Source organism: Haemorhous mexicanus, chromosome 22, assembly GCF_027477595.1.
Source record: "Haemorhous mexicanus isolate bHaeMex1 chromosome 22, bHaeMex1.pri, whole genome shotgun sequence".
Lineage (NCBI taxonomy): Eukaryota > Metazoa > Chordata > Aves > Passeriformes > Fringillidae > Haemorhous > Haemorhous mexicanus.
The window spans coordinates 4,855,860-4,872,111 of NC_082362.1; the positions used below are offsets into that span (position 1 = coordinate 4,855,860).

At 48.9% G+C, this 16,252-nt stretch overlaps 1 protein-coding gene across 9 annotated transcripts in view; it reads left to right on the forward strand.

Moving 5' to 3' along the window:
• COL26A1 (collagen type XXVI alpha 1 chain) overlaps positions 1 to 16,252 on the forward strand; it is a 176,811-nt gene that overhangs the window by 154,255 nt on the left and 6,304 nt on the right. For 5 of the 9 annotated variants that reach the window (XM_059866000.1, XM_059866005.1, XM_059865999.1 and 2 more), the window contains 6 exons: positions 4,030 to 4,122; positions 5,508 to 5,569; positions 7,893 to 7,955; positions 11,511 to 11,555; positions 12,922 to 12,966; positions 13,569 to 13,653. In XM_059866000.1, coding sequence (XP_059721983.1) covers positions 4,030 to 4,122; positions 5,508 to 5,569; positions 7,893 to 7,955; positions 11,511 to 11,555; positions 12,922 to 12,966; positions 13,569 to 13,653 — 393 coding nt within the window. Of the gene's footprint in view, positions 1 to 4,029; positions 4,123 to 5,507; positions 5,570 to 7,892; positions 7,956 to 11,510; positions 11,556 to 12,921; positions 13,034 to 13,568; positions 13,654 to 16,252 lie in introns of all 9 variants that reach the window. The other 4 variants (XM_059866007.1, XM_059866006.1, XM_059866008.1 and 1 more) reach the window with 3 other exon arrangements.

Consider the following 16,252-nt stretch of genomic DNA (forward strand, 5'->3'; position numbering starts at 1 on the left):
AACTGAGTCCTTTCCAAGTGTGCCCTGAGCTGCCTTTGCTGCTCTGGCTGGGCAGCTTTCCCTGTGTCCTCCAGGGCATCTCTGGGCTGTTTCAGGGTGTCTCTGTTCCACTCCAGAGAACACAGGTGCTCCTGCCTGACCAGGCCACACTGGTTTCACTCCTCCTCTTGGCATGGATAGGGCTTGGAAAGCTCCTGGAGCAAATTCAGTATCAAGATCTTCTCAAATGAAGCATTGTCTGCTGCTTTGGGGTTCCCAGGAGCACTGAAACAGGATCCAGCTCTTGAGCCTGGGTCAGTGCAGGAGGTGGCTGGGAAGGGAAGATCCCTGCTACCATTTGATGCTATTTTGTGGCTGCTCTGACAATCTCCAGCTGCAGAGAGCCCCAGACTGTCCCCACTTATAAGGGAGTTTCTAAGGAGATACAGATTCTTCCTGCTGCTTAATGAGAACATGGAGGCAATCCCTTAAAAACATATGAGGGCTGTGATTTAACCCACTTCAGTCCCATTTCACTCACAGTGTGTTTCATTCAGAGCTGATCCTGGAAGGAAACCTGGCTCTGAAGGAACTGGCCAGGAAGGAGCTGGCACAGTCCTGTGCTGCCCAGGCCAGGCAGGAGCTGCTGAGCCCAAGGGCTGTTGATCAGAGCTCTCTTCTGTGTCACAATCATGGGATCACCTTCCATTAAATGATGTCGAGTCAAATGTCAGGAGGGGTGGATTTGTGGGAGGACCTGTCATGGTGATAATGTGCCATTTAGCTGGAATGTTTTGTAACCCCAGTCTTTATCCCTGGCTTACCTCCAGCAGAAATGAAACCCTGGTTGTTTGCAGTCCACCCTCTGCCCCTCTCAGTGGATGTGCAGTTGATTTTGTTGATCACTTTAAAAACAAAAGGCTCTGCAACTGTTAAAGTCTTCACTGCTGTTTGATGCTCATTTCCCAATTTCATCTTGCTCCCAAGCTGTGATGGATTTTGACATGGTCAAATAAAACTCAAATTAATTGGATTACACACTCCACTGGGGTACCTTTCCTCCTGAACATGAGAAGAGTCTCAGTTGTTTTGTTTCAGGGCTGTGAGGAGGGGGAAGATGAATGGGTTTAGAAACAGCAGTCAGATAAATACCTGTTTGCATTCAGGCTTTAGGCACAAAATGTGGTTCCTAGAGGGATCTGGGTTGGATCCTGTGCTGTCCTGCTGCCAGGAAGGCATTGCAGAGGTATCCTGTCATCCTTGGCAGCCCAAGCCATTGCAGGTTCCCCTGGGAACTGCTTTCAAACACCTGCCTTGGAAGTTCTCTCTACCATTGCCAACGCTCCAGAAGCTGGGAAGGCTGCACAATGTGGCTGCTACAATTTCTGGAGTTCACCTTCTGACCTTTGGGCTGGACTCTGCAGAGTAAGCAAACACCCTTCTGACCTTCCTGGTGGCACTTGGACTTTACAGAGAGACATTCCCAAACTTTTCCTGCCCAGGGTTCCCCTGAATTTTACTGTGATGAGTTACAGGGATGGGTGGAAGGAAACATGAGTAAGCTTGAGGTCATGGGCAGGAGGAGGTGGACATTATTCCTTTATGGCATCTCCAGCTGTGGAAAATGTGGGGTTTTCAGAGGGTTTGCCATCCTGGTGACCAGGAGCCAACATCCAGGTTAAACAGGAGATTTATAGTTGGTCCCCCAGCAAAGGGTCAGGACAGAGCCTTGGTAGCACCAGGATGTGGGGTTCCTTGGTCTTGTTTTGTGGCCTTTTTGTCTTGGTTGTTCATTGAATTTTTGCCCCAGGTTTCCCAACTGTCCCAAAGTGTTGTGGGGTGCTCAGAGGAAAGGTGCTGCCCTACAGGTACCTCCCCAGATTCCAGATCCACAGGGAGCAGGGTTGTTGAATATGGTTTTGGCATCACAATAACTACTGAGGGTTGCTGTTTTATTTATAGTTGTGGGTTTTCTGTTCAGCTGCCAACTGAATAGAAACCCATTGGCTCCAGGCTGAGGGAAGATATGTACAGCAACAGGCTGCTGGCTTTTATTCTTGACTGGAGAGAGCTGAGAAAGATGTGCAAAAGCACAAAACTCCTCCAGTTCCTGCTGCTGGCTTTCCCTTCCCTGCTCCACTCCCATTTCTCTCCATTTCCCAGAGCTCAGTGAACCTGCCCTGCTGAACACCTAAAATAATCCTAACTGGCAGGAAAGCTTCCTGAGCACAAGGAGGGGGCAGAGCACACCCATCCCTGGCCTTCCCTGCATCCTTAGACCTCAGGGCACCTCCCAGCAGCTCCTGCCCAGGTGAGCTGGCTGGGCTGGGGCTGTGCTGCCAGGGAGGCTCAGCAGGTCCTGGTGCCAGGCAGGAGGGAGCCCCACACCCTTCCCCTGCCAGGCAGCCACAAGGCAGGGCTGTGGTGGGGATGGCCAGTCTGGGGTCAGTCATTCCAAGGCAGGATTGTACCAAGGTTTGGAGAGGAAGCACAGCTTGTCTGGGGTTCTCAGGGGTGAGAGGAGCAGCTCTGCAGGATGAGAGGTCACAGCCTGTCGTGGTTGTGATGGAGACAATACAAAGCAACACTCAATTTTCAGAAGGCTTCAAACCTGTTTTTATTATAGCATGCATGCTTTTTATACATCCTTACCAAACTCATTAGTTTACACTGTTCTCATTGGTCAGGAAAGACAACAAAGTGCTATTGGAACAGGCACTTGCAGGTTTCTCTTATTTATCCTTCTTTCTTCTTTGGTTTCTGTATCAATGACCTTGGTAGAAAGTTCTTTCAGGGGCAAACACGGATCCTCTTATCAGACTTCTCTGTGGCTCACAGAAGTCGCTGTAAAACCTCCTCCTCAACAGCCCTTGGAGAGCAGGGGCAGGTGCTCCAGGAGCCCGAATTCAGCATCTGCAGCACTGCCGGCCCGCGGCCAGCGACGGGCGCCAGAGCATCGCGGAGAGAGCAAGGCTGGGCTCGGGACTGGCTGAGAGCAAGGCTGGGATCGGGACTAGCTGAGAGCAAGGCTGGGATGGGGACTGGCTGAGAGCAAGGCTGGGCTCGGGACTGGCTGAGAGCAAGGCTGGGCTCGGGACTAGCTGAGAGCAAGGCTGGGATGGGGACTGGCTGAGAGCAAGGCTGGGATGGGGACTGGCTGAGAGCAAGGCTGGGCTCGGGACTAGCTGAGAGCAAGGCTGGGCTCGGGACTAGCTGAGAGCAAGGCTGGGATGGGGACTGGCTGAGAGCAAGGCTGGGCTCGGGACTGGCTGAGAGCAAGGCTGGGCTCGGGACTAGCTGAGAGCAAGGCTGGGATGGGGACTGGCTGAGAGCAAGGCTGGGCTCGGGACTGGCTGAGAGCAAGGCTGGGCTCGGGACTAGCTGAGAGCAAGGCTGGGATGGGGACTGGCTGAGAGCAAGGCTGGGCTCGGGACTAGCTGAGAGCAAGGCTGGGATCGAGACTAGCTGAGAGCAAGGCTGGGATCGAGACTAGCTGAGAGCAAGGCTGGGCTCGGGACTAGCTGAGAGCAAGGCTGGGATCGAGACTAGCTGAGAGCAAGGCTGGGCTCAGGACTAGCTGAGAGCAAGGCTGGGATGGGGACTGGCTGAGAGCAAGGCTGGGCTCAGGACTGGCTGAGAGCAAGGCTGGGCTCGGGACTGGCTGAGAGCAAGGCTGGGCTCGGGACTAGCTGAGAGCCCGGCTGGGCTCGGGACTAGCTGAGAGCCCGGCTGGGCTCGGGACTAGCTGAGAGCAAGGCTGGGCTCGGGACTAGCTGAGAGCAAGGCTGGGATCGGGACTAGCTGAGAGCAAGGCTGGGATCGGGACTGGCTGAGAGCAAGGCTGGTATCGAGACTAGCTGAGACCAAGGCTGGGCTCGGGACTAGCTGAGAGCCCGGCTGGGCTCGAGTCTAACTGAGATCCCGGCTGGGATCGACCCTAACTGAGATCCCGGCTGGGCTTGAGACTGAGATCCCGGCTGGGCTCGGCACTAACTGTGATCCCGGCTGGGCTCGGGACGATCTGTGACCCTGGCTGTGCTCTGCCCGCAGATGGAGAAGCCCAGCTGGCCTCCACCGTCATCGACACCATCCTGGCAGGACTGCCCGGCCCGCGGGGAGCCCCGGGGCCCGTGGGGCCACCAGGTGACAGCCGGGGCTGGGCTGGGCTGGGGCTGGGCCGGGGCTGGGCTGGGGCTGGGGCTGGGCTGGAGCTGGGCTCAGGGTGGGCTGGGGCTGGCAGGGGGGAGGATGGCAAAGCCCCTCTGATGGAGAGGGGATGGTCCGTGGGTGCCTGCAGGGGAGGAGAGGGCTCCTCACTGGCAAGAAGTAACTGGGTTTTTATCTGTTGATGGTGGCTGATTGTTTGACCTTTACATCTTGAGAAAAGGGCTGATTAAAAGCTGTTTTTCAAAGTACCTTGTTCAGTGGTTCCTTCCTGAGAGCAGAGTTGTTCTCCCCCTGCTGCAGACCTATGCTGTCCCTGCAGAGCTGCACCAAGCAGGGGCTGGCCAGAGGCTCTGTGGTCTCTGTGAAGACTTTGGAGCCAGTCTGAGCAATTCCAGATTTTCACCAGTGTAACTGAAATCAGAATCTGAGATGAAAATTCAGTGACAAGCCTTCTTTCTCTCTGTGCTGATGGGTGGCTTAAATGATAATATTCCTGCAAACGTCAGCACTTCCCTGTATGATGCATATTTAGGAGTCAACTCCCATTAGTTGCAGAAAAGGCTTCTCCTTTCATTATGAGGGCCTTTCATTTATCCTTCAATTCCTTTATTCCTTGACTTAAGCATTTGTATGGTGCATTAATGATTGAGGCTGATTCAGCTGTACTTTGTGTATAATGTCCACATTGTTTCATCTCAAGGGTTGTGACAGCTAAAGCAGAGAGGAGTATTGCTAAGTTCAGGCTAAGCAAATATCCTGTCTCCCATCTGCAGGTATAATTTAACAGCTACTGTTGAAATATAATTATTTTTTCAAAAGGAATGAATCTGTTAAGTCACTGTGTGAGACAGGTTGACCTGTTTAGATGGTGCTTAACTCATCCTGGAAGCAGCTCTCCTGTGGTACAGATTTGAAATTAATTTATTGCCACTGCAGTGAGTGAAGACCAGGAGAGAGCTTTGCTTTGCCCCTCTCAGCCTCTCCTATCTCTGACCAAGTGCAGCAGCCCTGGGGCTTCTCTTGCCACCTGAGATTGCTCCAGGACCAGCACCTGCAGTGTCTCATGGAGCTGTTCCATGGATCTAGTTCAAGTTTTCTCAAAAGCTGCATTTTAAGGAATGGAAAAGTGGATGTTACTGACATCCTTCCTGCCTATTTCCACCATTTTTTTCCTCCCAGAGCTCTAACATCCCCCCGGGATGTTCTGTCAGGATGGGGGTGTCCAGTAATAATCCAGTGTTTGGTGAAGGGTTCTCACTCATTGAGACACTCAGCAGAAGATGGAAGAAGTGCATGCCTTTGGAATTTAGGGTTCTTCCCTAAGTCTCCTTAACATTGTCTCCAATTATGATTCCCACCAGGGCCACCAGGTGCTTCAGGACCCAAAGGGCCCCCAGGACCCATTGGAGCCCCTGGATCACAAGTAAGGTGCTTTGGTGCTTTGGGGTGAAGGGCAGAGGGGGGTCAGGGGTGAAACATCATCCCATGCACAAGGAGGGACAGTAATCTTAGATCTGCTGCTTTGTTCCCCATTAAATTCTGTGATTTAATTCCTTTTTCTGTGATTTATTTCCTTTTTCTCATTCTGGATTAAGAGGTTGAAATGGTTGTGCTTTCCAGATTTTCCCTTAATCACAACAACACACTGTGCTGCTGCTCTGTCAAAACATTTCACTGTGGCCTGAGTTGACGCAAAGGATCTGACATGGGCTTTACTAAGACAGTGATAGAAAAAACTCTGCATTTCCTGTGGAACACGTAAAAAGAACAAAAATGCATCAATGGGAATTCACCAATTCACCAGAGTGAACGTGTTAAGCCTACTTTTCCAGACATAGCACTTTCTATTCAAGAAAAATATCACAAATTCCCATCAGTTTGATTATTTATTGATAAAAACATTGTGGAGGGGAGAGATAATAATGGAGTGGGAAAAACTCACTCCAAAGAATTTATGGTAGAAGAAGGGCACAGTACTCACATGGATGGAAAAAGCTGATTAAATGGAAAGAAGTGAAGTCATGAATAGGGAACTGCCAAACTGCTCCAAACTGTGGTTGCCTGATACAAAGGGACTCAGTTTTGGGAAGAATATTGCTTAATGTGGAGGTAAAACAGCAGCATCAAATTTTTCAAAGGCATCCCACATGACTGGAGAGCACAGAGAAAGGTTAAATAACTTTATAGAGGGATGTAACTCAGATCTGGTAAGAGGAGGTTTGGAACTGAAAACAGAGAGAGAAGATTTTTCCTATGTGTTTATTAACCACTTTGAAGAAGCAATGAACAACAGGTTAGGCAAAGTTTGCCAGTGTAGCAGAATCCTTTCAATTAGGAAATACTCTGGAGAACAATGAGAAACTCCAGATAGACACACACACAGTGAGAGATTTGGCAGCCAAATGACAGCTGCAGTTTAACATCATTAAATATAAGGTAATTCACAATTCATAAGGAGATTCTGCAGCAGAGTCTGGCTTTTTGACATGCAGCACACACTGTAAGCCTTTTATTTTTGCACTGTGGAATTCAGAGTTCTTGAGCATCCCTGTCTCACCACACACTGCTGGGAGCTGTCAGGGGCAAAGGATGCTTTGGACACTTGGGCTTTGTCCATGCTGCATGTTTGACGTGGGGCCAAGCCTGGTCTGTGCCCCACCTTGTTTGGCAGCCCCAGGGGAGCTCCTAAGCCAGGCCTAAGTCTCTGAATGCTTGGTGGGGAGCTCAGCTGAGCTGGTGGGGCTGGCTGCAGGCAGGGAGCAATGCCTGACGAGCACAGCTGGCTCCCAGCTGAAATGGGAGAGGGCTCCTCATCTGCACCCTTAAATGACACGTGTGCCACCTCCTTGGGCCTGAGCTCCTCACTGCTCTGCTCCTTTCCCATTTCTCTGGTGCTGGTGTGGGTGGGGATTTTGGGGAGCTGGTCCAAACCAGGCTGGCTCAAATCCCCAGTGGCCTGCAGGGGAGCTCCAGACTCACTTCTGCAGCCTCCAAGACAACGTGCAAGTCACTTGAGGTGGAAAAAAAGCATCTTGTACGTGGCTGTGGGGAGAAGGAGAGCTGGCAGGCTGAATATAAACAAACAATATTGTTCTCTCTTGGTCTGGTTAATAACTGTGGCTTCTCTGGGTGGATAAGTGAAGAATTTGGATCGATTTCTGCATAGCAGTTCAATTAGTAGAAATCTGGAGACTGTGCCCTTCTTAGCCACTGGTGACTGCTTTATAGATTTGTTCAACCCAGGGAGTAAAATTATTAGCACAGATTGGGCTTAATTTCAAAATTGTTTATTAGGGTGAGTGAATAGCTTCAAAATAATTTCCACTACACAATCCAATTAATTTTCAGGTATGTGTGCTTGCTCCTGCCACCCACTGAGGCAATTAAGAAGCAGGGGGAAGCAGTGGGGATTTTTAAGCTAAACATACTACCTGTGTATTAATTTCTTCTTGGTAACTGAGAACAAGAACTGTCCTGTCATACTGACCCCAAAAAAATGTTACATCAGGGGCCTGCAGTGCATTAAAAGAACCAAACAGAGGGATCTGCAGAAAGTGCAGGGCTTGGGATATCTGCAAACAGAGCTCCTGTTGTGTTTGCTTGAGGGAAAAAGAGAATCCAGCCCAATTGCTTAATGGGTGTATGAGGTTTTCAGGAGCTGAGGATCACTGGGAAATGTATTCACTACACCTACACAAAGGTTGCACAGTAGAAATTAATTCCCTCTCATTCTGCATCTCTTCTAGGGCTTGCCAGGATCTCCAGGACAGCCTGGACCAAAAGGATCCAAAGGAGACCGAGGAGAGAGAGTAAGGTTTTACAGGCCCAGGGAGATTCCCACAGCATCTGGGGGCTGTGCAATTATACACAGCACAGGTCTCACAGATGCAGTGGGACCACAGCCTCCACCAGCTTTGAATGCAGAGTTCCTGGGGTTTCTGCAAGAACTAAGATGAGGTTTCCTGTACAGAGAAAGAGTTGAATTCCTTGCAAAGTCAGGTATTCCCCAAAGAGATTAGCAGATTTGCTAATTTAGATTTGCTAATTTAGATTTGCTACCCCAAAGAGGGAGCAAAGGCATGGTGTATAAAGGCCTGTGGAGACCAACTTTCTTCCACCAGCCAAAGCTGTTTAGTGTGGAGTGCTTTCAGAGGTCTAACTGAGCTCTTCCTTCTGTGGCACTGAGGCTTTAAAAACTCACCTGACTTTTCCTGAACCAAAGTCATTCCCCAGGTCTAATGATGTTCTTAACATATTTGGAATACTGAAGTCATGTTCCTAAAGTTCATGTGCCTCAGTCCTCAGTGCTGATAACCAAACAGAGAACAAAAAGGCTGTTTGAATGTTAATTCCAAACTGGTGAAGTTTAGGAACTACCAGAGAAATATCTGACAAGGGTGTAAATGTGACAGATTCCCAGCCCAGCATTCAAGCACTGGGAAGGCTTTGAAAGGGGCATTTGGGCCTTTGGCTGCTTCTGTCCAGCTGAATTGCCAAAAGGTCATGGTCTGAAATCTCTGGGTGAGTCTAGGAGCACAAAATCTCTTGGGAGTGGAGTGGGTGGAAGAGGATCATCAGCCCTTAGGTGTGTGATGGGCACCATGGACTGTGGAGAGCCACTGAGAGCCCAGCATGGAGAGAGCCACAGGAGGGGACAAGGACAAGGAGGAAAACCTTGGCTGGTTCCTCTGAAGTGATGGGTGACTGCAGTGGTGGCTGCACTGCCACAGCTGTGGGAGACAAGCTCCCTTTCCTCCCAGGTTTCCTGTCCCACAGATGGGGGTAAAGGGGAGCTGCAGGTGTGTGATTCCCCCATGACAGAACCTCCTCTGCATTCCTGCTCCCCTTCCAATCCAGCAGAGCAGAGGATGCCTGAAAGAGCCAGGACAGGGAAATGCAGATCAGTGAACTCCAATGTGCTGACTTCTCAAATTCCTGGGAATAACCAGCAGCAGACAAACTGCTCCTCTGTGCAGACTGTGCAAGGTGCTTGTTTCACCCCTCCTGAGGCATCAGGAGCAGCAGATATCTGAGGGTGGGGCACACCTGCCTTTGGAAATCTCTGTTATACTTTAGTTTTGGGTGCTTGGTCCTGTTCTTACAAGAAATCACTTGCAGTTCCCTGAAAGACAGAGTGGCTGTTGGTCATTTTTTTAACATTTTCCTTGTGCAGCTCAGCCAGTTTGGGCATGACTTGGCTTTACAAATAGGTTGCAGACTGGGGGAGTTCTGGGACTAGGATTCAAGATTCTGGTAGAGAGCAAAGCCTGAACTGCTGAGATGGATGCACAGATTACAAACTACATCTCATTGCCATTCAATCTCTATTTCAGCTGAAAAATAGAAGGGCATGTTTTGTGGCAAAGTGTCTCATTTCCATCCAGGAAACTGATAAAACTCTTCCTCAATGATTTATTTAACATTTTGCTGTAGTTTGTGGTCAGCCATATCACTAAAATTACTACTAATATACCATATTATTACTACACTTATTTTGAAACAAAATCCTGTTGCATTGTGTCCATTCACTCCTGACAGATCCCTTAGAATTTGGTTTTTTTCCCTCCTTGCTAGGGATTTAGAATCGTAATTCTCCTCTTAGGTTTGGGACAGATGAGATTTTCAAATATCAAAATGTCTTGATAAAAAGGAAAAAAAACCCCATATTTCCAGTTAGTGTGGAAAGGGAAGCTGACAGCTTTTTCTGTCAGAATTTCTGTAGGATGCTCTGTGTGCTTTTTGTCTTTTGTGAGTGTGGCTTTGAATGCTGGTTTTGACAACTACATGCTGCAGTTTTGGGTTTGGTGGCTAAAAATGAGGGCTCGAGCAGAGGAGCTGTGCAGCTGCAAAGAAAAGCAGAGGGGAGGGGGGGTTTACAACATCCACTGAGATTTGAGAAAATGTATTATACATTCTTCCTGCTTAATCTTGGAGAGAACAGATGTGGGGGAGACCTGCAGCAGTCAGAGCACAGCCCCTGGATGGCTCAGCTCTGTGTGCTGCTCACCCTCAGCCTCTGCTCATCCCAGGCACTGCCAGCCAGGGAGGCTCCCAGCATCTCCAGGCACTCTTCAGAGCAACAGCCAGGGAGGCCTGGGATAAAAGATATTGCCAACATCCAGCCTAAATATCCTTTGATCCCCTTTAAGCTGATAACATCCTTTCTGTTCCTCCTGGACATGGAGCACAGGCTGTTTATGTATTTTCAGTCTGTTGTTGTGCTCCTCTCTGAGATTTTGTCTCTAGCCTGTGCTTTTTCACAAGCTTTCCTCCCTCCAGTGCAGAATCCAAGTATTTCCCTTGGAAGATACTGGGAGCACCTGACAGTCTGGGCTTTCCTCCCTGTCCATAGGGGTCTGTTCCTGGTGCTGAAAAGGCATTCCTTAGGAGCTCATTCCAAGGGAATGATCTGTAGGTGCCCCTTGGTTTTGTACAAATTTGATGGACACACACCCAGCAGCTCTCCCTTTCCACTGCAGAAATCTGCCACCATATATGTAGGTCTTTCCTGGGGGGAAAAAAGATGGGTTTGTTGCTGTGTGTGTCTGCAGGAGGAGAGCCAGGGGAAAATGTGGCTGTTTCATTAATGGATTTCTCTGAATGCTTTTACATTTTGCCTCTTCTTCCCAAGCTCCTGCTTTCTCACTAAATAACCTGTAACTGCTCTCCTGGTCAGGGGTTCTGCCCTGCCCCAGCTGCTCCAGGGTTCAGTTCAACAGCATTTCATTCTGCCCCAAACCAACACTAGTTCAAACTGTTTCTCTTAAAGAAAAAATAAAATAATTTTTAAAAAAACAACAAAAACCCCTCACTGTGAACAATGTGAAAATTAGCACAGCAGGAGAAAGAAACAAACCAACCAAAATATTGTTCCTGTGTTTTGATCAGTAGCTGTGGGGTGTGTGGAGCAGGAGCAGATTAAATCAGTGCTTGGTGGGAGTCCTGGGCTCTGTTCTGGCTGGGGCAGCAGCAGCCCAGCACTTCTACCAGAGGGAAGAATGCAGTGTCTTTGTAAGGAACAAATCTCCAGCCAAATTCCTTCCTGCTGTAATGTAACTGACTGCTGGAAAGTTCAGAAAACCTGCTAATCGTCTTACAGAGAGGGCACTGAGCTCAGGAGCTCTGTATCCAACCCAGCTCCTCCAGAGCTGATGGGATTTGGAGCTGATATTTGACAGAAAACCATAACCCCCTTTTGCTGTCTCTAAGTGATAATGTCAAGGGAGAGGAATTTTTTTTACACATTATCCCAAGTGTAAGGGTTTTTTTTCATTAAGCCATCTTAATTCCACTAGTAAAAATTACACTGTGTTCTTGTCAAGTGGCAAAGTATCTCCTAATGACACTGCCTTTATTTCCAACAGGGGCAAGCAGGTCTGCCTGGAGAGAGGGGCATTAAGGGACTTCCTGTAAGTGCTGCACTCCTGGGTGGTGCCAGGCTCAGGTGGGGCTGGTGCCTGGCACTGCAGGTGGCTCTGGCTGGCCTGGAGCTGCTTCAGAGCTGAGCACAGTCTGAGCTGCTTCAGAGCTGAGCTCTGACAGAGCAGAGCTCCAGACATTTGTTCCATAGACATCCTCACCTGAACAAACCCCTCTGCAAATGAAGCATGCCCTGGTGTAAAGCACAGTGCTGATGTGACCAGGGGGGCATCAGAGGGGCTGTGCTCTGCCTGCATTTCCCTCTGGCCAGAGCTGGGCACACACAGGAGCTCCTGGCAGCAGCAGAGCCCAAAGGTGGGCACAGTTAAACAGCTCAGAGTCCATCAGCTGCTCTCAACTCCCTCCTGCACCTTGGCTGGCCAAGCTGAGCTGGAAACCCTGTAATGAGGTTAAGAGATGTCTCCAAATGATTTTTTTTGGCAATACCTGAACAGATGCCCAGAGGAGATGTCTGCACTGGCACATATGGCCAGTGGAAACAAACCAACGGTGGTGAAGGCTGGCTGGCAGACATCTAGTGGACAAAATTGGGATTCTTTTTGGCTGGCAGCTTCCAGAGAAGCCCCAGAGCCTCTGGGAGTGTTCTCATCTCTCTTTCTTGGTTCCACCTCATCATTTCATACAATTCACACAACCTTTTCCTTGGTGCTTCCTCCTGTGCTCACCTCTGCTTTGCAAATATCTCAGGGATGTCCCACAAGTTTGAGGAGGCCAAGTCTTCCCACTCTGTTCTAGATTGTTAGTTTTGTTTTAGGTTTAGTGGTTAGAGTGGTTTAGAGTGGTTGAATCTCTCCCTGTCATCTGCTCTTCAGAAAGTGCATGAACTTCCTGGCTGGGGGGAAACATGGGAGCAATGTTCACTGCACAGAGAGATCTTTGCTCAAGAAAAGCTTAATGAGCATCTTCAGAGGCAGAAAGTGATGTGACTAATTAATGAAAGCAGAATGGAGGGGTTTCTGTTCTAAATCAAGGTGAACATGTCCATGTTTGTGGGAAAGGAGCAGTTTATCTGTGGTTTAGCATACAGTGTTGTTCACTGAGACCCCAGTGAGATGTCTGTGGCCTTTCTGGGGCCCAGGCCATGGCAGGTGGCTCCTCCTGCAGCTTGGCCACTCCTGGACAAGTTCATTTGTGTTAGAAGTGGTGGTGACCTCCTGGGAAGCTGACAGGAGCCAGGGCAAAGCTCAGGAGAGCACTTTGGCCCTTGGCATGAAGGTCCATGTGTTTGCTGCTGGTGAAATGCTTCTTTAATTTGCTCCTTTGGTGGGGAGGGGTCCAAGGGCTCCTGGAAGGCTCCTCAGCCACATGTAACCAAGTTTCCTTCCTTTGTTTCAGGGTGAACCAGGCAAGAAGGGTGAGGAAGGTGACAAAGGTGCTGATGTAAGGATGTGTTTCTACTGTTTTACTTTTGGTTTTGTCACTTTGCTGTCCTTCAGCCCTGTGACAGGTGGGTTTCGGGGGACCAGAGGATGAGTCCCCAGTTAAATGTGCAGAGCAAGTGTGCCTTGGGTTTGAATTTAATGTGTGCCAGAAACCCTGGTCTGTGAGGTTTCCTTGGCCGTGTTGTCACCACATTCTTGAACACCTCAGTCCCCAGAGGTTGTTCTGTCACATGGAGCTGGTTGGGAATTGCTTCCCTATTGTCCCTCCCAGCTGCTGAGGGACAGACTGCCAGAAGAGATCAAACTGCAAGTGCAGAGCACTGGAGTTCTCACATCTCTGCTCTCAATCCCTCAAATACTTCCCAACATCTCTTTGGCCCTTCAAGCCCACACCTAAGGTGACAAGGACAACAAACTACAGCCTGAGGAGCTCTTTGAACAGGGATTTCTCCTGAACTCCTGCTTAGGTTATCTCCTCTTTTGCATCTTTTCATTTTTAAACATCCACACTGCAGAGTTTGGCGCTATGAAAGTGACATTATGGACAAGAAGCCTATTCTGCAACCCATTCCAATGCTAGTTTGGTTTTCTTTCTTGCAGGGGGAAGGAGTCCAACAGCTTCGAGAGGCTCTGAAGATTTTAGCTGAGAGGGTATTGATCCTTGAGCACATGATAGGAATTCATGGTAAGCCCTGCTAAGGTTTTCTTCTCCAGGGAACCAGGGCTCTGCTCAGGCTTGTGGTTAAACATCCTCCCACTCTCCTGAGCTCTCTGGTGTCTGTTCAAGCCCCATTTTCAAAACTAGATACCACAACTTAGTTTTGAGTTGAGTTCCAGCAGCTGTACGACTTCCTCTGGCTTTCCAGTAGCAGGTGAAATGACCCTTACAGTGATTTTTGTTACAGCTCAGGCAGCCAAGTCATGAGCAGCAGCTCAAGCCATGTGGCACAGATCATCCACCAGCTTCCCACAGAGCTGCTTGTTCAAGTCTTTAGGCCAGATCATTTAATCCTGTTAACAGCATCTTCCAAGTGACTTGAACACCTCTGAGGCCCTTGCTTTGTGCAGCACCAGGTTTTGCAGAGAAAGGCCAGACAGAGCTGCCATGCCACCCTGAAAATCAGTGATCCCTGAACATTTTGAGATCATAACTTACAAGAAACCTATTTTCACATTCAGATTTAAAGGAAGTCCCACATGTTGTACATTCAGATAGATTTTTGTGATCTCTTGAGGCTGTTGGCTCTCCCATCACTGGGACAGTGTGTACGTCATTCCTTAAAGAATGTTCTCTTCCCTTGACCACAGGGTGGTGTTGGTTATTGTCACAGGAGTTGGTTATTGCCAGACTGCTCCTTTTGGGGTAGCCAAGGATCAATTCTCTCCCAGCTGCCAAAACCTGCTGTGCTAGAATAACAAACACCTTCTGTGTTTCAGAAACACAGTTAGAGACAAAATGTTTGGCTCTGCTGTCCCAGCCTGTGAGCAGCAAACCTGCTCCATGGCACTGAGCAAGTCCCAGAGCACTTTTCTGTCCTTGACATGTGGAACCTCATTCCTGGCCTTGCTTATGAGCCCACCTCACACCTCCCCTCTGATCAGCACCCACTTTTATTGGGATGTGGCCTTTGGCTATTGGTTTAAGCTATGGGAATAGCTGAAATGCCCAGCAGTCCTGCCAGAGCCTCACTGCACAGTAACTCCATCCCAAGCACTTCAGGCAGCACTTTGGGATCCCAGCCCTGTCTGGAGCCAGCAGTGCTGGGATGGAATTGCTGCTGGACCCTTCCAGTGCCAGGGCATGGCTGGCCTGGAGCCTGCTCTGCTCTGTGGCCTCCTCTGTGCCCTTGGAGGTTCCAAGTTCTCTTTCCAAAAGCAACAGGCAGCAACAGCATAAGCTTTTTGGGAAACCCTGAATCACAACTCCATGATTCAGCCACACTCACCCTGACCTTACCTCTGCTCTAATCCTGCTTCACTTCACGTTTTCAATCCAAGGGTAGAAAAATGTATTTTTATACATTCTGTATAGAAATGTATAAAAAGCTGCTTTGCTTTGAGCTGATGTAGGTACCAGGGAGATCCCACTCGATTTCCTAGGCAGCAGCCCATGCCAGCTGGGGTGATCTCCAGGGAGGAGGGAAAGGGGGATTCCCTGGATGAGTCCATTAGAAAAGGGGATTTACAAGACCCAGAGTCTGGGCCTCCTTTGGCTTTTACTTTGTACCTTCATTTATAGTGGTACAAAGCAAAAAATCCCATCCTTAGGAATGTTCTGCAGACCCTGGCACTGGGGTTCACACACCTTGCCCCAGCAGAACTGCCTGATTTAGCTTTTTTTCACATTCTCTTTGGAAATACAGCAGCAGCAAGGCATGTGCTGCTGTTATTTTGAAACAGTCATTTCAGCAAACCATTTGTATTGATCTGTTACTGCTTGGGATGGAGATGAGTTATTTACACTCATGTGTACTTCTGTACCAGTGTAACTGCATCAGCAAAAATGGATGTTTTTTAATTGTGCACTGTGGTTAGGTCATATTTAAACACCTATATTGTATGACTTTAGGGGTTTTTTGTCCCATAAGTATTGATAATCATATTCCTACTCTGTGCTTTTGAAATAGTTCCATTCTTTCACTTCACACATATTTTAGGACCTAAAAAAAAATACTGTTTAGAAAGGGAACTTGGAAAGTAAGGCATATTTTCCTTGTGCAATTATATTCATTTTTGTGTATATGGTTAAAAAGGGCCCAACAAACAAAGAGAAAAAGACATTAAATAACAGAAAGTATTTTCCTTGAGCACAGACCTCCCTGGACTGAAAGGCACCACAGAGGTTTAAATCACCCAGCACCAACTGTCTGGTCATGTTCCCAGTGTAGGTGTTAAGGATTTGACCACAGGTCCTGGGGCAGCCCAGCTTTAAAACCCCACTCAGAAATGCCAATCCCATGCTCTCATTTTCCCAAGAAACTTCCCACTGAGTGTGGTTTCCAAAACCACAGCCACCCAAGCAACAAGGCAAAACATCCCAGCAAACAAACCTCTCCTCTGCCCTGGGAGGGCAGCTGGAGCTGACCTGGCCTGGAAGCTGCAGAGAGCAGCCCAGCAGGACACAGAAAAGCCCAAATTGTTTGGCAGGGTTTGGTGCCAGCAGACAGAACCCAAATCCTCCAGCAGCCAAAATCTCACTGGAAACAGAAACGCTGCCTGGTGGGATCAAACCAAGGCTGGCACGTTGGGCTCCTGGCAGGGAAACACAAACACCCACCTCTGGA